The 23,060-nt window shown below is 40.6% G+C and overlaps 1 protein-coding gene across 2 annotated transcripts in view; it reads right to left on the minus strand.

The window, feature by feature from the left end:
* VAV3 (vav guanine nucleotide exchange factor 3) overlaps nt 1-19,727 on the minus strand; it is a 149,855-nt gene extending 130,128 nt beyond the window's left edge. For both annotated transcript variants that reach the window (XM_033067481.1, XM_033067480.1), the window contains exon 1: nt 19,465-19,727. In XM_033067481.1, the coding sequence (XP_032923372.1) occupies nt 19,465-19,668 (204 nt within the window). In that variant the 5' untranslated portion in view covers nt 19,669-19,727. The remainder of the gene's footprint in view (nt 1-19,464) is intronic.
* Between the last annotated feature and the right edge of the window lie 3,333 nt (nt 19,728-23,060).

A 23,060-nucleotide genomic window follows, 5' to 3' on the forward strand; every position in this document is an offset into this window, starting at 1 on the left:
GTTGAGCAATGAGGGCAAAGAAGCATTGAAATTCTCTGTGTCCCTGAAGTCAAGCGCTCCCACAAGCCATTAAGGTGGCAATATATGGGAATATTTAGTTCATTAAGCCCCAACTACAGGAATTCCCTAAGTGTAATTGGCAAGAGATAGGGTGGGAGAACTCGGGACAGGCCCTGTTGCAAAGGGTCATTTTAGAGTGGCCCTTTGCTCTCACCAACAAGACTTAGCTTAATACATTCTGCAGTATCTTGTCAAAAAAACAGCAACTGGAACACAGTATTAAGTATGTAAAGCACAAAGAAATTACCTAGGGAATTCCTGTGCTTAGTTACCTTTTCAAATAAGTCACCCTGTCTTATATACCAAAACTGCATCTCTAAAATGTCTTTCGAGAAATAGCTGAGTGTTTTACAAGCAAATGCAGAAAGGTGGAAGGCAAAGGGAACATAGAAAATAGTCATAAGGAGAACATGAATAGGAGGAACACAGCAACAAGGAAATTAAAAGAGAACGCCAGGAAAAGGAACAGAAAAGGCACAGACACACTAAAAGTTTAAAAAAGAAAATCAAAATAAACTAAAAGAGATCCAGGAGAAAAGAGCACTGAAATAATTAAATACTTGACTCAATGATTACATTGTGCGAGACGTGAAATAAAAGCCAAATACAAGAAAATAATGTGTTAAAATTTTGGTGTTAAAATGCTCCAGGCAAAATTGTTTATGAAACTGTCATTTAAACTAAGACAGACACTGTGCCACAAGGTGCATTTACAATTGTGACATGGAAAACTGCTTCTGTAAACAGCAAAGTTGTTAAGGACACTGATTTCCTAGTTGGATGTATTGCCATTGGTCCCAACACAGGTTTTCACAACACTCACATTTCAACTTCATTGATGAAATATCAGCAGTTGTCAGAAACCTCTATACCTGCACCTACAGAAACTGTACCTGTCTAAAGGATTTAAACTTACTGTAGGGCGGGGGGGAACCCTAAAGCCTCCAGTTTAACTGATAGATTTAAACAGCAGAAAGAGTGGAAAGCCTCAAACTAATTGGCTGTCAACACTTTTACAGCCAGAGAAAACAAAAATTACATTCACACTGAAACTATAAAAAACCTTACAGCAACAGTATGAAACATAGATTTTCACATCTGTGCAAAAGAAAACACCTAATACATCTGTTCCATATTGTTAGCTTGGCACACTAAAAAGCTGTTTCCATTGTACCTTGGTATCTTTTATTCGTAACTGGCTTTTACCAAGTCTCTAATATTAGCTCAATAACATGAGAAGACCTCTTACTCTCCCTATACCTGTGCAAGGGAAATTAATTTTGGGATGAGCCATAAAGGAGCCTTATGAAGGTGTGACAAAAAGCTGCCACATAGGCTAAAGGCAGAGAATTCACTGGGGGATCCACACCTGACTTCAGCTCCATTACAGAAACAATCCTTTTCACTTACTTCTACCCCACACCTAAAAGGAAGCACCATTGAATTCACCATTTGAACCAAATCTCCTCTGTGAATAACTTGTGGTTGTCGTGCCCTGAACACAGCCTGACAATCCAGACCTAGACCTCAGCTATGTAATCCTTTTACAAACACCTACAGCGTGGGCTCAAGAGCATTTTTAAGTTAGCATGTGTTAACTTGTTCTTTTCTAAGCACCTAAAAAATTCTCAAAAGCTGTCATCACTGAATCCTGCGTGGAAATTCAACACAACTGGGGAGGGGAACGGGGTGCTGATGACCTACACAGGGTTTTCAGTTCCTATTAAAAGTGAACCTAGCCCAAATAATTCCTATGCTTTTCCATTTCTTACCAGCTAATACAGATCATGTACTAGGTCTTTGATGTCCATGACGAAGGAAAAATATTAACAGTCATTAATGTTAACACACATGATTCATTAAACATTTTTTATGTTTTCTTGAATTGCCTATGTGTATTATTTTCCAAACTCTTAAGGTCATGGAATAAATTCCTAGCAGGACCTTAAGGATGCAAGTACAGCTCTCTACAAATTGCCCAGTATGAAACCGACTGTCCTCTAGTTACCTATTTTAAAAATCTACTGTTCTATTTTTGCTGGTGTGTCACTTCAGGTTTGCAGTTTATTAGACCATGCTCTCCACGGCAAGGACAGGGGTTTCCAATATATTCAGAGAATAATTCTCAAGGATTGCAATTCAAGTAAATAGAACAGATAAGTCCAGAAGCCCAAAAGACAAACCAGCGAGAATAGCCATGAATGGAAAACCCACTGCAAAAGTAAATTTGCATGATTTAAGGTGAAAACTCCGTGGTTGTATAGTGTACCGATTACATTTTTACACCTTGTGATGTTTTCTGAAGCTTCAACATATTGCCCTGCTATCAACCAAATGTCATCCTTCCTGCACTGAGTGACATACAGTTGGCATCTCAAAAGTGCTACCTAGCACTTCCATTGGACACCCCCTCTGTTCCAACACTGGAAAGGATAACAATTTTTCTCTTTTCTCAGGCCTCAGTCTGCCCCTCTGTTGGCTCTTGCCAAAAGCTGACAAATTCTTGATTTTCTATTGCTTGTTTAATAGAACTGAAAACCTCTACTGCCCTTGTCTGAACTTCTCATTTTATTACATCCTTTTTAAAATAGAAGACCACAACTATAGATTACTGAAGTACTGTGGTTTATGTAGCAGACTGCAATGGCATAAAGAGCCATAACACATAACAGCATAATGAGTGTTTGGGGCACAAAACAAGCTTCAGCATATGCATTTTGCAAAATTCCCTGGGTACTACATCCTCCACTGCTACCTATAGGAACAGATTACTGTTCTGAAGAATCTGGTCTGAATTTCAATAATGAAATATTGAAGTAGATGAACTGTGGTTTGATCCACGGCAGCATTTCCTTTGCTAAAACAGGACACAAAAATATTAAGAGTTCTCATCTTCCAGAAATTATGAGGAAAAAGGCAGTTAAAACACAAATATTAAAATGTAGACACTAACACCTTTTTACCCACAACTATTTTCCACCCTATCACTCTGAAATCCAGCCAGTGTTAGGCAAAATGCACTTCATTTGTACAGTGACATGTAAACCTCTTAATTAATGGATTCAAGTGTAGTGTCTGTATAACACAAGAAGTGGTGAGCTTTAGAACCTTAATTTGCACCACCAACTTAAAATCAAATTAATCTTTGTGAATCTGCAGCAGACTTCCTTCCTTAAGAAGGTTGACAGTGAAAGAAAGGTTAAGCTGACATAAAGCATTCCAGTTGTACACCATCACAGGCACTTGCTGTCTAGAAGGCTGCATTCACTCACTCCAAGCTGTCTGCCAAAATGAAACACATCATTGAAGGCAACCCAAATTTGTGTGGGAGATGTGTCAAAATTGCATAAATACCTACTTCCACTAGTATGAATTAACAGCTGTGATCATCTCAGCAGAGGCAAGTAAGTGGATGCTCATAGAAACTCATCTGTCACCCCTATGTGTCCCATTTCATGAGACAGCTAAATCATACCGATACCTTGTCTCACAATAACAGTTGAGGTACACCAGGAAATGGTCCAGAACTTCATTTCAAAGGATGTCAACTTGGCATCTCACAGAGTAAAACAATCATGAGCATGGTCTCATGAGAATGAAGACTTATGAAAATATGAAAAGAAAAAAAATTAAAATCTTAGAGCACAAGTGAGTATTTGTTAATAGCCTAAAATAATCAAATTGTAAATAAACCAAATACTTTGAAACCTGAGCAGCAGAGTATAATTTAGCATGATCTGGACTCTTAGTCTGCTGAGCAATTTAATGCAGTACAATCAGGGTTTTAAATGGGAGTATGTGAACACCAGTGAGAAGTCTGCATTACTGAACCATACTACATGCTGAGTCTTTAGATAGTAATATCATGGTTTTCTACAATTCAATTAAGAAAACTGTTCTTAAACAATCATAACATGGATGGCTGTTTCAAACAGCTCATTATAAACAACATGAAGGCAGGTTCAGTAAAGGAACCCTACATAATTGGGACAGGATCTGTCACTCAATCTTCAGCAGGTGAAGTCCACGGGAGACCATAAAAGGTGACACAGGAAAGCTGCCTTTTCAACAAGAGAGCAGCATGAAGCCCAAGATGCAGAGCAAGCTTAGTGTCTCCACTGAGCCTCAAGCCTCAGATCCCACAATGACTAAACCTTTCAGCAGTGCAAAAGGCCCCCAAGCCATACTGGCAGAAGCTTTACTATTACGGTATCTTGGCAGTTCCTGCAATATAGGTTGCAAAAATATTTGGTATTTTTGTGGGGTGCTGTTGGAGCCCAGGAGTAGCTGTTCGGAGCATGGGGCAGAAGATGTCACAGACATGAAAGCCCCACTTGAACAACCACCTGGGGCACTCTGCCACCAACACCTTGTCAAGTACAAGTATCTTGCCACCAGGTGCTTCCACTCTCTTGCTAACAGTCACCTTGGGAAGAGAACTACAGAACATTGTACCAAAATAATAATTTTAACTATTAAAGTACGATGTGCTTTAAGTTTTCGCACATTATTCCAATTTACACAGTTCATCTATAGATTATGAACTGTGTTAAGGATCATTTTAAAGTGAAGAACTCACAGTCTTTATGCTACTGACTCACAGCTGAATGACTCCAGAACAACACTGCACACATATTGGTGACCTCATGAAAAGCAAATTTCTTAAAGCATTTTGAATACACCTGTAAAAGGTATTCCTCATTCCTGAAAGAAGGGCTGTGTAAATGATTACTGTAAGTTTCATGCTTGTATTTTCATTTCTCTTAAATTTACAAGAAACATATACAACAGTGCCAGAAAAATTAATCTGCCAAGGCAACCCAAGAACCACTAATTTGGGAAGTCCTCATTCAGTGCTCTGTTAGTCTTCTGAACTTCGTGAAAACAGCTGGATCCTGTTTTATTCCCAAAATTAATCCTACTAAAAATCTAATATGGTCATGCATGTAGAACAAATTAACCATTTAGTAATTCAGAAGCAGTTAATAATTTAGCAACAACACAATTTAAGCTGTTGTATAAATACATCCCTGTCATCTTAAATGTAATATCATCAATAACATTCAGTTTAAAAAGGTATGCCAAAATCACAGCAAGATACTGGTTATTTACACAGATCTACATAAACATCAACAGCCACTCTTGTCATGGCTAAAAATTTCTGCATGAGCAGTAACCCATAACTGGTTTTGATACTGATGCATGCATAAAGGATAACATACAACCTAACACAGGGACAGTGAAAGCATCTGCCTTTGAGCTGTAGGCAAATATTTTTTAAATCTATTATACAAAAGAACACATACAAAAGCAGTACAAGCAGCTGCTGTAACATACTTCCAGGCCTCTGAACAAGCATCAGCTTACTAATCGCCTAAGAGAACATCACTCCAATACAAATGGTTCCTTAGGTGATTTTTTTAAATAACATATTGAATGCAAACATTGGAACTAAGCTATGAGAATGTCTAGGAAGCCTAAATTTGGTCTAGAAAAGCTAGTTTTATGTCTGGTTTTGTTTAGTATTGTTTTGTTCTACAGATTAATCAGCTAAATAAAATTAAATCTGCATAAAACACAGTATGATCCTGGATTAGTGACTATCTTTTAAAAGGCATAATAGCTTATTGAGATGAGTAAAAAGAATAACAAAATCAATATATATGCAATTTGTAACTGGGAATTCATAACAGTGACAGATCTTCCTCTGCCTCTCTATGGAGACAATTCCCAGCACTGGAAAAGCAACAACAGTGATCTTCAGAAAAATGGACATGACAATACTGCAAGGCTTATTCTTGCCTTTAAGTTAGATAGGCAGAATAGCAGCATGGAGCCCATGTAGCAGAAAACAAACTTGTTTGATTTGTTGCAAGATGATAATTTAGTGTGAACAACCAGACAAAAAATATTCAACAGCCTTTTAACAGATCAGAATAAGTGAGGTTATGTGAAACAAGGACAAAAGAATAATTAGGCAACACAATTAGAATAGATCCTTACAACTAATTTTCTGGCTATAAGATTCAGGACATATTTGTATTCAGATCCTGTTCACTTCTTTCAGAAACAAGCATTTTTCCATTTGTGACAATAACATGCAACTTCTCAATTTATGTTCTTAAAAAAACACAAACAGAAATCAGTACTTGAACCTAGTCTAATTGTTTAACAGCTCACTTATTTCTAAATGAAACCACAAGAGCAGCTACGTGGGTATTTTCTTTAGCAAGGACTGGAAACTCACAAGTTTGTGACTCATTGTTCCGTGGCTGAAAACAGCTGTGCCACACACAACTGACCAAACTGATCTGCTGCCAGCAGAGGCCACCCCATCAGGACACAATCAGGACTCAAACACCTCCACACAAATGCTGACAAACTCTCCCGCTGCCTCTTTGTTTAAGTCTTCCCGCCTGCTCGGAGAGTGTCCCCAGGGCAGAGAGCTCTCTCTGGAGGAGATACAAGGTACCCACACACCCATCAAGACACCCATCCTGCCATCAATAAACACAACGTGAAGTTTGTACAGGGCTGCTCCTTGCAATTCACAGGGAAAATGACTTCTAAGGATGGCAGGGGGATCAATAACCTGGTTCAAACGACATTCCCTTTCCAATACCAGTATGCCTTGCCACTCAAGGTATTTCTGATAAATTTGACAGCTGCAGAGCACTAGCAAAAAGTAAATTGTCCCATTTCCTTATCTGTCAAAAGAAGTCAAGTTACTCTCTGCCAAATGGGGTAATTTCTTGTATGCAATAGAGGACACTGAAGAACATGCATAGGAAATCCAAGAACCTCCTAACACAACCATATGGAAATCACTTCTTTTTGTCAGTGATTACTGTTACACAAACTTAGAAGTTTATTTTAAAAAATTGTACCCATTTCAAAGCCAGTTGAGGGAGAGAAAAAAACATCACATGCAAATTATTTGTTCATCATGTGTCCTCCCATCAAAATCTATAGCCACTCAAGATCTCTAGTTTATTTTCCACTTGGGACACTAACAATTAGTAAGAAAATACAGAGAGATAATAATGGTTGGAAAAGAATACGACCAAACTAGAGTAGAACAAATTTGAAAAGGAATTTCCCTTATTAAAGTCATTCTCACAATTACATACAGTTAAAGGAAGCATAAAAGATCAGGCTAGACTTTACAATGAGAACTTTGATGAGGAAAGCATGATAGAAAACTAAGCAAAAGCCACTTCCTCACAGTAGCATATTTCAATTCTGAAAGGGTATCTGAGGCAAATTATTCACAAGTTATGAAAGATCCAATATGAAAGTAAAAAAATCACTGACCTGGATTAAGATCCAATACTAAAGTACAAAAATCATTGACCTGGATTAAGTTCTCAACAGTAGTTCATCATGAAACAAATAGTTTAAAGGTGCTCTAGTACTTCAAATTATATGAAACCATAACATCAGCCATTATAAAGGGATGAGTATGACAATTACTCTTCAAATTACTCTACAGTGAACTGCATGAAAAAAAAATCCTTTAGTCCCATGAGCACCTTTAAAAAAATAACTCACAATTGGTAACACTGAACTGCTTCAGCCTCAAGCAGAGAAATAATGTGACCAAACCAAGACAAAAGGTGCACATTTACAGAACAGTTACTGGTCACTGATGCCTTGACCTTGCTGAGCTTTCACTGACAGCACATCCACTTCCATGGAATAACCTGCTGGGCATCACCCACTTCTCTGCCTGTGACTTCCTTGAATTATACCAGGTCTGTGTCCATCCACAGAGAGCAAACAAGCAAAACTGCAGAAACCTGAAGAAAAACTATTCATTGCCAAGGTAAGCCCTCAGGGACATCACTGTGTAGCAGCTTGTATCTCACAATACAGACACTCAGTGCAGTGGTTATTGCACTTTGAGTGTAAATAGTGCGTCTGGGAAGCAGAAATACAATTATCATGTCTATCAGCCTCTGAAGGGTGAGTGGAACTCACTGGAAAGACACAGAAAACACTGAGACTGATGTCCAGCACAAAGGACACACAGGATGAACACGCTGGCTACCAGGACTGGCTATTTCTGCGTTACAAGCAACCTTGAAAATCAATCTGAGAAGTGGTTAAAAATAACTACCATTCCCATCCCCACCTGCTCCCTCAGGACACCACCACACCATAATATTGCTTTATTGCGTGGTGGCACAAACCTCCAGAGGCTGGTGACAAGGGCAGGAATCAAGCGCTGCTGCCTTTGAAAAGAACAAGTTTCCAGTCTGATCCACCCTGCAGGTTGCCAGCACTAGCTTTCATCCTCATTACTCCAGCAGAGTGATCTGCCCAGTCACCTGGAGCAAAGCAGCAAAACAATTTTGGGGACACCCTCACATATGTTGCAAAGCTCTGATTGCAACAGGGAGGCAGCAGAAATTTTTAAAATAATGAGTAAAAACAAAGTGAACATCATTTACCAAAAGCACTCACTAAAAAGCAGCTTAAAACAGCCCAACACGAGATTGCTGGTCAAGCACTGTCTGGTCCCTTGAATCCCATTTTCACTGATCCTAAAAGTGAAACTTCCACCAGAGCCTTCATGCCCAACACACTCATCTATGCAGCTTCCAGAGGAGATGCACTCCTTCCGTGTAGGAAACGGATTTCAGACAATCTGCAGGGGGATGAAGCCAACAGGAACAGTGAAGACAACAGCACAGGGGAAACAGTTGGACAGAAGAAAGAGCATCAGGAAAGAAGTGAAAGAGGAAACAGATGCACAGGCAGGAAAAGGAAATACAAGTGGGAGGGGAAGGCAAATGTAGAAGGTGAAAGTAATACAGACCAGTTTGAGAGGACAGAGCATAAGCACAAACAAGCTGCAGAACAGATGAGTCAAAACAAATGAGAATTATAGACAAGAAGGAAAGGTGGGAAAAACACTGATAAGTTTTAAAACCCCAGACCCATCTCAGCAGTACTTCTGATTAATCACAGAGCAGTCTGCATTTCTGATAAGTGAGATCAAGTCACCCAAATTGTATGAGAAATAGGGAACATTGGAAAAAGGTTGTCACTAGCAGACCTGTCGGGAAAATAAATATTCTACAGAAACCCTAACAGTTCAAATTTTACTGTTCTTTCAAATCAAGATGAAAGGCATTTTAAGTTCATTAAACTTTAACATTACTTTATTGAAAGACTGGATTTTGAAGTCAAACTCTAATACTCTTCAGCACAAAACAGAAAAAGCTGAATACTACCACATTTCTTTTCCAAATAGTTTTAAAAACATCTCCCAAGAATGACATTTTCAGGGCTAATTTTCTTGCTGAACTGCTTCACCATGAATTTTAGATTAGACCCAACATTGGATGAAATCACTTTTTTCTCACTGGAATTAAAAGATACATCACTTAGGAGTTATTTCCAAACCTAAACATTTAGGAAATTATATTCGTGGTCCTGCATTTTGGGCCACAAATTTGAACAAGTATTTTTAAAAAGCCATTCCATTGCATGGAAATGGACACATGTTCTGCACCAGAAAAAAAAACAAGTCTTTAATTAATATAACAACTACCTTTAGAAGACCTACACAGACAAACCCGACCAAGACAGCAATTTTGCCCCAAAAAAGAACATCTAAGCTTTCTTTGTTGCTAAGCAGAGGCCACATGCACTCACAATTACTGTAGTACTACTGATGGAAGGATCCACTTCTCATGCTATTTCTAGTGAGGTAGGCTAAGAGACAGGGTTGCATAATACAATCCCCCTCTTGTTTTGGGACTTTTTAATTTGTTTTCCTATGTTTCTTCCATTGGTCATGGCAAAAAAAATTATAATTTCCTTTTTTTAATTATGTATTTTTTAAACTTCATAGCAGGTGTTTTTAATACTAGAGAATAATTCACATTACTTTAGTATTGCCAGAGCTCATGCTCTTGAAATAACATGATGCACTATGGGGCTTCCAACCTACAAAAAACCTACATTCTCAGAAAAGAGAAAGTAGATAGTTTAAATTAAGCAGATTCCCCAGGGGTCTATGAATCTGAGCAATTATAGCTGGGAAGACACACAGATTTGAAATACGTTCCAGTGAGCTTCTCATGAAGTGCAGCCCACCCTGTACACAGCATGGCCCAGCTATCCCTACATCCACACTCTCCCATCACCCTCTGCATTAACAGATAAATGTCCCAGGCAGCAAAGCTGTCAGCTCAGCAAATCATTTTACATGGGCTTCAGCAGAAAGGGGAACTACAGGGCTATGATACAAATATAGAGGCATTCCAGTAGGATTACAGGAGTCACTTCATTAGAGCTTCATAAAACCTGCAGCAGCACACCACCAGTAGCTACCAGCCCTTTCTGAGGCACAGTCCTTCTAACCAACAACATTGCTTGAAGGCATCGCTGAGAACAATCGGGGAGTTAAACCTCAGCTTTACAAAGAGTGCCATCTGTTCAGCTTACTTGCAGTGAAACCAGCAGCCTCAGCACAATCCACAGAGAAGATGCATCACCATATTCAGTGCTGCCAACCACAAACGCAAACTGAATGAACACAGACCCTGAATAACTTTCTCATGACTCCTTGTAGTGATTAACATCAAGGCACGGTGGTGGGTAAATGTGCACTGCCCTCTTTGTGATGGAGAAAAAGAAGATCAGGACAGGCAGAACTCAAAACAAAATGGCTCAGCCCTACTTGGGACTCCCATATAACCTCAGGACAATACACAGTTGTTAAACCACTTAAGATTCAAGGTGTTCTGCACTCCAAGAATTCAGTCAAACCAAACACTGCTAAGAGGACACATCATCCCAAGCAAGCCCTCTGGGGTATAGCCCAAAAATTGTTACTTCACATCAAGCATCAACCATCCAAAAAGCTAAGCACAATCCACACACACAAAAAAAAAAAACCACCAAAGTGGGAAATCAAACATTTCAACAACGTTTAAAAATAAGAAGTTCCCAATTCAGAAGGGAATCACCCTGACACCCTGCATTGCTCTGTGCGCATACGTGGAGGATAAACCATTAAGACAAAGTGAAACCTAAATATTTCCGCATACAACTTTACACAATTTAGCAAAACTGGTACTATTGTGAAATGCAAAACTTGAGCCACAAAGTAGCATGAAAAGGTTTTCAAAATAGCTGCCTCAATATAAGTTAGGTTTTAAAAGCTTGGCAGAAATCCCTTTTCAACCAACCACACATCAACTGACCAGAAGCCCAAAGGCAGCAGCCTGCAAGGGCACTCGGGGAGTCTCACTCTTTCTATTTTGAGAGTGAAAGATGCCGCAGGCAATAGCAACAGTTTCAACATTCTCTCTGGTGTTTCCTACACTCTACTTATTTTCCAGAAAAAATGAAATTCAAATCTTGATATAAATCCTACAGAGATAAGTGGGATTAATGAGCGTTCACTTCAAGGTACAATTCACATGGTAGCACTATACCATCACCATACCTCCATCCAGAGACACCTAAAATCTGAGGGGACATTAATGCAGAGAAGTTGTGGTTCTCCATCTGCTTTTAACCTTCTCTGTGCTGGAATCAGACATCCTTACTCATAGATCCTGAGCAATTCAGAGGGGAAAAAAACACCATGGCCCTCATGGCCTTTTACCAGCTGATACAAGGCATCTCTGCTGCACAGGGAGTAGTTGATGGAAATCAGAAGTCAGTCACTGGAGCACATAAATACAACTTAAATCTTAGCTGCTAACATGCAAGTAGAGCACAAGGACTTATAGAAGCTATGATGATGCTGTAATTACTACAGCATCTTAGCTTCGAGTGTGTGCAAGCAAAATAACATGTTCATTTCTTCATGCATCAAATTTCCTGCACAACAGTGAAGTCAGACTGCTTTGACAATTAACATTTTTAAAGGCCAAGTTCTAATTATTCTATTTTAGTTGACTCTCAGGCTTCTTTCCGTGTAGAAACAGTGTGTATGAAGGAACAAGCAATGGTACAAAATACCCTAAGTATCGATTATACAGCAGATACCATTATGCAACTCAGAAACAAATAGGTAAATTTGATGGTACCTAGGATTAAAGGGCATACCTAAGGATTTTGGAAATACAAATAATCTTGTTCTGCTAAGCTTTACCAGTTAAAAATATGCTTTAAAAAATGCCTTGCTTTGTTGGGTATTTTTGGTTTTGGTTGGTTGGAGTTTTTTTCAGAAAATATTTGATTATAGCAACAATGTCTTTCTTTGGGGTTTTTTTGTTTTGTTTGTTGTGATACTATAGTCTATATATGATTTAAAATAAGTCTTAGGGACAGAATGAGCAAAAAAGTCATGACAGGTGAACTGAATACCTATTAACCAATTATTAAAAAAAATTCTGAATGAAAGTAAAAGCAAAAAATATTTTGGATTGTAATATAAGACAGCTGAACCACATCTGTAGGTCTGCAAGAGCATTTTAAACAGTACATGAGCGGCTTTTATACAAATTGCTACAATACCTCTATAGTATGCAATTTGTGTCTAAGGTTTCATGTTATGAATATACAAAGAAACAAATATCCTACTAATAGTCCTTCAGTGTTTCATGTTACCAAGACATTCACTATTGACATTTAGTCTAGGATGACAGAAAGGGTTATTGACCAATACTTTTTCAAAATATATATTCTCACTTGACAATCTGGGGAACTGAAACCAATAGCATGCACTGAGCTTTGCGAAAACACCTTTCTCTTACATATAAAAATTCAAAGTCTTACTATACAGATGTCAGTTCAGATTGCATTTTACACATCATAAGTCTCAGCAAACAGTTGGTATTTCACAATGCCTCAAGTCTTAAACATGACTTGTAAAAGCAAAATAAGAGGAAAGAAAAGGTAGCTCCAGATATGCCAAGTATACTAACAAGTGCAGGGCAAGAAATGAATAGTCATTTGATAAACTGCATATCAATTCATACTTCTCTGAAATTGAATTTGTGAAATACTGAAATAATAGGCAGTACTACACACTGCTATGAAATATGGAATGAGATGGAAGTACTGCAATGCTGTTCCACCGCAAAATAAGGGAAAAGAAAAAAAGTAAAATGTTTGGTCTTCAAAGAACTAGAGGTACCATTTAGGAATTGGGGGAACGAGTTCAAAAACTGACATCTCTATATAAAGCAAAACTTAAAGAAGCTAAAATTGTCAGTGATCTAATAAAACAATACATACTCCTCTGTACTCAGATAGTCACACAATCAGAGTACAAGCCAGGACTCCCCTGCCTGCTCCAGGCAGTGACACACTCTGGTCTGGACAGTTGCTGCCCTCTCTCCTAGCATGTGGCCGCACACCGCAGCAGCTTTCCCTTACAGCCACAGCAGCCCTCCCTTACAGCCACAGCACTTGTCCTGTTCCCCCCGGGTCAACTCAGAGAGCCAACACTGCCTCAGAGAAGGGTCTCCTCTATTTCACCAATATCCAACCGTGCTCTGGCAGCTTTGTGTCCCTGCCTTTCACCAGCATACCAGTGCTGTTCCCAGCTAACCCTGCTCCCCAAAACCCACACCAGTGACAGCCAGGCTCATCTGTGCCAGGCATGGCCAGGTTGGATGCACCATCACACTCTCTGCAGGGTCTGCTCCTCACCCCTGGCAGCTGCCTTGCCTCTCTCCTTGCAGCCTTTCTCTCCTTACCCTCTGTATTTCCTTCTTTACAACAATGACTTCATCAACTCTTTTGACCTTCAAAGGAGAGCGGAAAGACATGCATGTGAGAAATCCAAGACCCTCTATCTCCCCAGTGCACAAACAGTACTGCTGTTTTCTGCTAACCCAGCCTGATATGCAGTGTTGCAGCCTGCAAATAACCTCCTGCACCTCACAGGCCTAAGGCAACATGTTACAACAGAGACTGGCATGCCAGCAATGATAAAGCCACTATCCATTATCATTAAAGAATAACACAGCATACCCAAGATTGGTTTTCTGTACTTATCTAGCGATAAATATCAAAATTCTTAAGTGTCTTGCTTGCTGATGCTCTTTCCAAACCAGCTTCCTAACTTCTTATGACCATTCTCTCCAGTTAATACTGTTTTCCTTGATTATATCAGCCTACTTTTTATATACATCTCTCTCTTCTTTAACCCTTTTGATTTGTTTCTTTTCATAAGCAGTCATTCAACTTGCCACTATCACAGGTCTTCCACGTTTGTCAGACAAGGCTTAGAAAAAAACTTGGCTTTTCCCACATAACACAGTAGCGTGCCATACAAAGACATTAATTTATATCATCCACTGCTGGCAGATACTACAGCCTCCATGAGAAACCAGCATGAATATTTTCTATTAATGCACTACATAGCTGCCAGCACACCAAAATTTTGTGCAGGAGGGAACATTTGAGACACCTCTTGGCAAGATGTATATGCTGCATTTAATAAAAATAAGCTGCACCATAGAGTACAACCACAGTTTTCCTTTCGACCTGACAAAAAAGAATCAATGTGAATCAATTAAAATTCTTACATCAGTTTTCAAGAGCTATTTTCTTCACCTTCCTATGGCAGGAAGAAATACCTAGAAAAACCAGGTCACTACTTTTTCATCAGTCTTTTCTTAGAACAAAACAGAGGTCATATTAAGGTTTTGCTTTGAACAAGTATTTGCTCAAATTATTTTATCAAGTCCAACACATATAAGATAGGCATACATACACATCACTAACACATGGATAAATACACCTTTTCTGGATAACCTATGTTCTAGTAAATATAGTTTTCATTTAAATTGATCACAGAAATAAAGTTATACATAGTGAAGATGTTCAGTTGACCAAAGTACCAAATGTATCTTGGTGGCACTTCCTAGCACCTAACATAACAAGAAATCACAGCATAAGCACCTGCAGGGAGCTCACAGAGGGGCTGCACTTGGGGCAGGAGATCAGAGTTGTCATCTGGGGGAATGGGGAAGCATCAAGCCAAAGGCAGGATCAGAGGAAACAGAGAGGTTTGTCTCACTCAGCACACTCATATCCTGAGACTACCTGATACCACTGGAACCAAGAAAAATAAACTCCTGCACAAAATCTCTGTCACCACACCAAAATACGACATGGATGACAAAGATAACCAACTTCCTTTGGACAATACAGTCACACCAAAAAAAGTAACTCTCTAAAATTACAAAGTATTTGAACTTTTAATACTAAGTGAGGGATGTTTTGTTTATTTTTATTAGAATAATAGGAAATGGTTATTTTTAATATTTAATCTATGTCAACATCCCCTTTAAGTAAACTCCCATGCCAGTATTGCATTAAGTGTTGTTTTCCTGTTTAGCAATCTCTCACAAGTTAACTAAATGCCTTGCAAAAACCATTTCAAAACTAGCTTTCAAAGTATTAAAGATAAAAGATAAGCATTAAATAGATGACATCTTCTGCAACTCCATCATAATCCATTGGTTTAGGTTTTACATTTCTGGTGATAAATTACTTAAGTTCTTGTCTGATGATGATTAAACATTAGGATTAGTACTTTCTGTTATGTATCACTTCTATTTTTATTACTTTCACCAGCCTACATTAGCCAAGAGGCAGCATCTGAGGCAAGTGAATAACTACAGCGAACAGCTCCGAAGACACAGACTCTGAACTTCACTGCTCCATCCTCTGTCTCACTGTCACCAGGGACTGATGCTCCACTTCAGGGGAACTCTGCAACACATCAGCACATCTCCCTTCTTCATTTAGCACATTCCCTCTTCTAGCTCCATTCCCTGCAGCTGCAGTGTGTTAGTGTTTGGTGCCTGCAATAAGACCACTTTCACAATGCTAACTGAATCAGGCAGAGTCCCCTGCAGTTAAAGGCCAAAAGGTATTACCTGATCCATCTCTTGCATTTCCTTTTCTGATGGCACACACACAGGTTGAAGTAACTCAAGTTGTTAGCTTGTGAGAGTTCAAGCAGCAGAGTGAGTTTGAGGCTTGACACAAGAGCTCTTAATAGAACACTGCTCTGTTCAAAGTGAAAAAAACCCTGGACATGCATGTCCCTGAACCTGAATTTCCAACCTCATACAAAGAATATCTGTAATTTTTCACAGGGGACCTCACACCAAGACACACCAGCTTCTCAGACAGGAGCCTGGCAGCACTGAGCTGGCAATCCAGAAGAGAAAGGCTCAATGCTGCTTAGTTTTTATATATGCAAGGTTTATACTTTTAACATGTGAGGCTCACTTTCTGGAAAGTGTAACTGACTGAATCAGCTTCTGTTCTTCAAAGGACAACTTCCTCTAACCAAATATACATATTTTCATAAACATACAGTAATGCAGATGAAAACAGCCAGCATTCAAAGTTCAAACCCCAATGTTTTACAGCCTAAAGCCACTGAGATATCTCTCTTGCACAGGCATTATCTCCAAAAAGGTAAAGGGCCAGAATCCACAGATCTCAAACACAAACAGCCCACCCACAAGAACAGCTGAGACACAAGGTGCATGGTTGGTGATGGGATAAAGGCATGTGGTTCCCCCTGCTAGCCAGCCCATAAAATACATCCCATGCCATTTGGTCAAGCATATTTGTGTTGCAATGCTGAGCATCACCAATCTCAGTTTCTACTCCTGCCCTGGCAAAGCAGGAGTGCTTCTGTTTGAATCAGGTTCCACCAAAAAGCAGCATCTGGCACCACAGCATCAGTCACAATCCCTCCACATTTTCGATGTGGCTTATAAGGGGTCACCAAGGACTACTGGGCAAAGCTGACAGTATTACTCATGTGTGATGTGCCACATTTATTCTGAAAAAATAAATATGTAACTAAATGGAAAAGACTTGATACTTACATCAGAGGACTGACACCTACTCCCAGGTCTGCCTGAGGCACCATCTCTCACCTTCCTGTTCTTTGGAGCTGCTGCATTTGTAAGTAGCCCCCAAGACATGAAAACTTGGTTCATAGAGAAAGGCCTGACAAGCATCAACTGCAGTAAGAGACAAGGTCAAAATGAAACTATCTGCCCTCAATGAGGCCCGTTCATGTAGCCTTCATCCACCCTTCTCAGTTTCTGTATTGATTAAAAACAGTTTCTACAAGATCTCAAGATCCTATGATACAGCAACTTTATGATGCAAATCTACTATGATGCAGTTTATTAGTTTATTGACAAATACTATTCTGACAAAATTTACAGCTTAAGGTACAACTCCAAGTACATCTCACCAACTGAATTATCTTCAAGCCATGGACACTTCTCCAGAAGTTATTAGTACAAGCTCTTTAAAGTCTCAGCCACAAATTACAAAACACTGGAATAATTTCAATTTCAACAATTTTTGAAATTTACACTTGAGTGGTCATTTCCAGCAGAAAGGGTGCCTGCTTTCCAAAAAGCCCACAGAACCTTACTAAGATCACCGAATCTTGAACTTGCAGAACACAAAAGTAAAATTCCCAGTACATTCAACACTATGTAGGAGTTGTCCATTACAGATTTTGATCCAGCAACACCTCCGTTTGTTTAAAGGATAAAATCTATAGCAGAAATGCACCACTGGAGAGAGAAGCCTGCAGCACTGTGGAGTGCAGGTACCTCAAGAAAACTGTAGTTCAAACATACTTAGAGAAATAAATATTTAGCTTGATTCCCAAAACTGTTTTAACAAAGAAGACAGAGCATTTTGATAAGTTACATTTTGTAAACAGAAGGAGAGCACCATGGTTTTAATTCACCAAAAATAAAATTAAGTAATAGTGATACAGATAATTGACATTACTCTAGAATTCAAGCTGATGTAATGAGTTAACCATCTCAAAAATACTGTGTAATATCATGATGACACATTTCTAGTTCATTTTTTAAAAAAACAAACACAAACCAAGGTTCTGGTCTAGCAAGTGCTGAAAGTCACAAGTTGTAATGGTGCAGAGAAAAAACTGAACTTCTACCACTCAGAGAAGCGTCCTTTGTGCTCCATCACTCAGATGAAGTATTGCCTCAGCATATGTCATTCAAGCAGGCACTTGAGCTCTCAAATACATAGAGATAGCCTTTGTACCATTCACTTCTAGTGCAAGAGGCTCAGAGCTTTGACTCTAACTAGCTGAACTACATTTTTTCTTTTTTGCACTCTGAGTTCCCACAAAATGCCACCTTGGTAGCAAGACATAGCTGAAAAGACATAGCTAAGAGAATTCATAAGAAATAAAAATAACTGGGTTTGCAAGCAAACAGAGATACAGATAAAGTGGTATAATTCACTCTACTGCTTTTTTCCAGCATGCTAAACTTGAATGGCATTTTCTATTACTATAAATCAAAAAGAACCACAACACTGAAATGTTCCAATGTATCTGTTTCTCAATGTTTTAAAACACATGACAGGCTCAAAAGTTAGTTTCTTTCCAGACAACATCTGCTTGGCTGCCATCTCTGCCAAGGCATAGGTGTGCACGAAGCAGTGACAGGAAGTCAAGTATATATAGTCTCTTCTTGAATTATTAATATAGTCTTATCTCGATATCTGAAACCAACTTTATGAGTCACTGTAACAAGACATCAGTCCAAACTAAAAATCACATTTAAAAGAGGCTTGAATTAGGAATTACACTTAGGCATTAAATAATGATTCCAAACATCAACTTAAAAAGCCAAAAACAAAAGGGCCTGAATTAAAAAGAAAAAAAACAGTACTACACGGGCAACCAGCTATCAAGATCACGATTTCTCATTACGAATCAATCTTCTCCATTCTACTCGGTCAGTCACACAAAGCTGTGAAGAGCAGCTGACTGGCGTTATCAGGACACCTTCACCAGCCCCTGCCCCGCCTGGGCCGCTCCGGGCGGGCACAGCTCCCCAGGCGGGCACAGCTCCCCGGGCCGGCCTCCGCCGCTCTCCCTCCCCACCAGCGTCCTCAGGAGCAGCCAGACAAACTAGAAGCAAGAGGTCGCTTGATTTGTAACCCGCTCACATTAAACAGTAACGCACACAGATGTTAAATTGCTGACCCTGGGACTACAGCGGGAACTTCTCCTCAGCACGGCCACCCCATGACGAGCCTGGGGGCTCCCGCCCGAGCCGCCTCCCGTTGCGGGCGAGGAGCGCTCACGGAGGTTTGGGGAGCGGCCACCCCGGCGCTGCAGCTGCGCCTGTCCCAGCGCCCGGGACGGGACGCGCCGAGCCCGGGCCGGGCGGCTGCAGAGCGCAGGGAAGGTGCCGGGCGAGCACTGCCTCGGCTCGGGCTCACCTCACCGCCCTGCAGGCGCGGAGGCTCCGGGCTGCAGCCGGGCAGGGCACAGCCCGCTCCCGCGGGTCCCGCTCCGCGCCGCCGCAAGGCAAAGCGGCAGAGACCCCGAGCGCAGCCCGGAGGGCACGGACACGGGCAGGGACCGCGGGCAGAGGGGAGCGGCCTCACCTGGGACATCTGAGGGCGCAGGTTGATCTCCTTGAGGTTGATGGAGTGGCTGCGGAGGTTGTTGAGCAGCTGGCAGAGCAGGACGCCGTCGCGCAGTGTCTGCGCCAGGTCGAAGACCTGCGCCGTGTCCCAGGTCACCCGGTGGTTGGGCGGCAGCACCTTGCAGCTGATGAGCCACTGCCCGCACTGCTTCCAGGGCTCCATCGCCGCCACCGCGCCGCGATGCTGCGGCCGCGGCGGCCCCTGCTGCGCTCTCCCGTCACCGCCGCCGCCGGCCCGGCCCGGCCCGCCCCGGGAGGCGGCCCCGGCGGCTCCCAGCGCCCTGCACCGCCCCTCGCCCGCCCAGCCCGGCCCCGCCGCAGCGCGGAGCCGCCGCCACCGCGCGCCCGGCAGCTCCGCAGGGCGATCCGCCAAGTGCTCGTCTCGTCTGCTCGCCCGGTGATGGATAAACACAGCACCTGCGACACACGAGGCGCAGCTCTGACAGGCAGGTGTAGACAGCAGCGCAGTGGCACGTTCTGCCTCGTTGTCAGTCCTTTGTCCTTTCGCTAAGAAGCGGAGCGCTCAGAAGAGGTTCGAGCAGAATGCTCTCAGCGACTTCTAGAAATTATAGAGAACACGTCATGGCACAGCATTGTTTCCCATCCATTCTCCCCTAAAGTACTTTGCAATGACTTCAATTTTATTTGCACTTTAAATAATTTTTAGAAATAATAATAACTTCCAACAAGCATTCAGACAACTTAAATTTTTTTAAAATGCAAGTGATTTTAAGTTACCAAGTGTGACAAACTCCAAAACCAGACAACACAAACACCAGAGTTCACAATATCCTCTAAAGCTCAAAGCTAAAAAAAAACGCAAAACCAAAACAAAAAAAACCAAAAAAAAACCTTAATAAAGAGTTTTTGTATCCTTTTAAAATACATTCAAACTTTATTTTAAACCAGAGAAGCCCTTAAAAGTACTATTAACATTTATGTGAGGGGAAAAAAAACCCGACACAACACACAGTCCAGGGTGAGAAAGCCTTCCAAGAGCAAAACACTACCATGGATATTCAACATAGGCCACAACTATTGCTGGTTTCCACATCTCCTCCATTAAAACCCTGACACTTATTGCTGTCTGAGCTCAGAATAATTCCACAAATCCTTTTAATAATTTCTGAAATAATTAATACAGGCATTATGGGAATTCATTTCAGAAATTGAGGCCTAGCAAATGATTTGCATGTTTCACTAAGGTCAATATGCTAATTCATTTTATTTTCTTTCTTTAAACAGGCAGCATGTCTGCTATTCCAGGCATTTTCCTGAGCAGCCACTGGCTGCAGAACATGCCACAGAACAGCTTCCCATTTTGGATTTCATGCACCCAAAAAGACAAAGAGAATCATGGCCCAAAATGTAGGATCCAGCTCCATGATCTCAAAGAGCTGTGCCATTGCCCAGCAGGGATGGGATGAGGCAGGTGTGACTTGTTACCTCCTTAGAAGGCACAAGTGCTGCTCGAGGTCGTCTGAGAGCACATTTGTTTCCCCTCTTAAAGATGCACAAAGTTGCAAACCCCTGGCTTGGTTTTCATCCCTCTGCATGTGTTATTGGGGCTGGCACACCAAAGGGGCTCCGGGTCTGACCGGTGCAGAAAGAGCTCACAAAGCCTCCCTGACGTGTCAGAGACATTTTAACAGAATGCAAACTCCAGTTAGCAGCAAGCAGTTTTACATAAATTAAAAGAGAGATCCTCATTCAAAGGACTGGTGACAGTGCAGCTGAGCTTCAACCCTTTAAAATAATCTTTCATGGAGAGTCTGACATAAGGCTGAGTTCCCTCAGTAGTGCCTCCTTCCCAGCAGGTCCCTCCTGCTCCATGGCTACCTGGGCAGTCACAGCCATGCAGCTCCCATTTCTCAGGAAATAGGAATTCTCTGTTTAATAACCTCAGGGCAAACACTGGCTCACCAGTAACAGGAACCTCTGCCTCCTCAGGCCAACATTTGGTTGTTTTATGCCTGAGCAGCTCAAGGAGAGGGCAGGTTGCAACACAAACATGCTATCAAAGTATCAGACTGCTTGGAACCAAGCAGAATTAGAGAGAATCTAATTCCTAATTTAAATCAAAAGGGACTGAAACTAACAGTTTGCACTGTGATCATTTGGATATCATCATCCATCAAAATGAACATAGAGCAGTTTGATCAAAACTACTATAAACACTCTCATAGAAATATATTTTTATCTGTGACATGTATGAAGTGATAAGTAAGAACTCAGTTGTGCCCACAAGCTATCCACCCTCAGGCTGACAACAATGGTAACACTGATGCAAAAGCTGAAAGCAGAAAAGCAAAACAGATAAACAGAAAACCATCTTCACTATATTATCCACATTCCCACTTCAGCTGCCTCCAGCCAGGATTAGTGGTACAGCACCCTGAAATCAACACAAACAGTTGGGATGCCTTTGCAGAGATACAGAAAAACGAGCGCTGTTCTGATTCATAAATAGCAAGAAAAACACTTCAGGCTAGTTGCTCAAATTGATCTAATCTTTTTTACATGGTTAATGGGAACAATCCAACCCTCTTTAATCCAAAACTGACATCCAAATACATATGCTTTAAAGGTGATGGTTGAAGTTGAAAATATCTGAAAACATACACCACAGTTTTAAATTGTTTCTAAGTCATAGGATGTTACAGTGGAATATTAGAACCAAATTTCATTGAAACACACTGGTTTCTCTACTGTATCTCATGTAATTAACTGAGCAACATTCTTCCAAATGGAGAAGAATCCGTGTAAGCATACAAATGCCAGAAAAATAGTTCCTTGAAAGAATTACATGGTTGAGAGAAGGGAAGGGGCAAATGGATTCAAAGCCAAAATTCATGGACAACACAGTCTTGCTGTAGCAGAAGGCAGAAATATTTGCACGTTCACTTTCCTACTGTCAAAAGTACTCTTTAACAACCTCCTTCAAACTCCTATGTTGTCCTCAGTCATTTATTGGAAGGGTTCAACTTTTCTTTCAATCCTAAAAGAAATTTGTTTCTGTTCAAAAGCTACTTTTACACGGACCTTTTTTTTTTTTTTTTTTGCTATTAATAGATTAAAAAAGAAAAAGAAAAATCTATACATCAAATATTAAGTACTTTAAATAAACCAGTTGCTGAAGATATACTGGAAGTTTGTCCTATTTCTATCCTGTTCTTCTCCCTGTACCACACAGATGTATCAGGATTGAAAGAGGGGTCAGTTTACAGTCACCTCAGTCCATCTTCCACAGTTTCACCAGGACTGATCCAGCAGACAGATCTCAGCTAAGATTTTCACTATGTTCAATCTAGATCACATACTTTTTTTTTTTAAACACATCAATAGCCATTTGCTGAGGCAGTTTTTACTTTGGATTTTCAATAAAGAAAACCTTTCAGACACACATTCCCCTTTCAAAATACTGTAAAGCAGTGACATAAAACCAACAAAAAATAGGAATATATATTAAAAGAACAGCAAATATGAAGGAGAATTGTTCTCCAAAAGTGACCCAAAACCTCAAGGTTTTACATGGTTTTTCTCTTCTTCCAGGAG

This window comes from Catharus ustulatus, chromosome 9, assembly GCF_009819885.2.
Source record: "Catharus ustulatus isolate bCatUst1 chromosome 9, bCatUst1.pri.v2, whole genome shotgun sequence".
Classification (NCBI taxonomy): domain Eukaryota; kingdom Metazoa; phylum Chordata; class Aves; order Passeriformes; family Turdidae; genus Catharus; species Catharus ustulatus.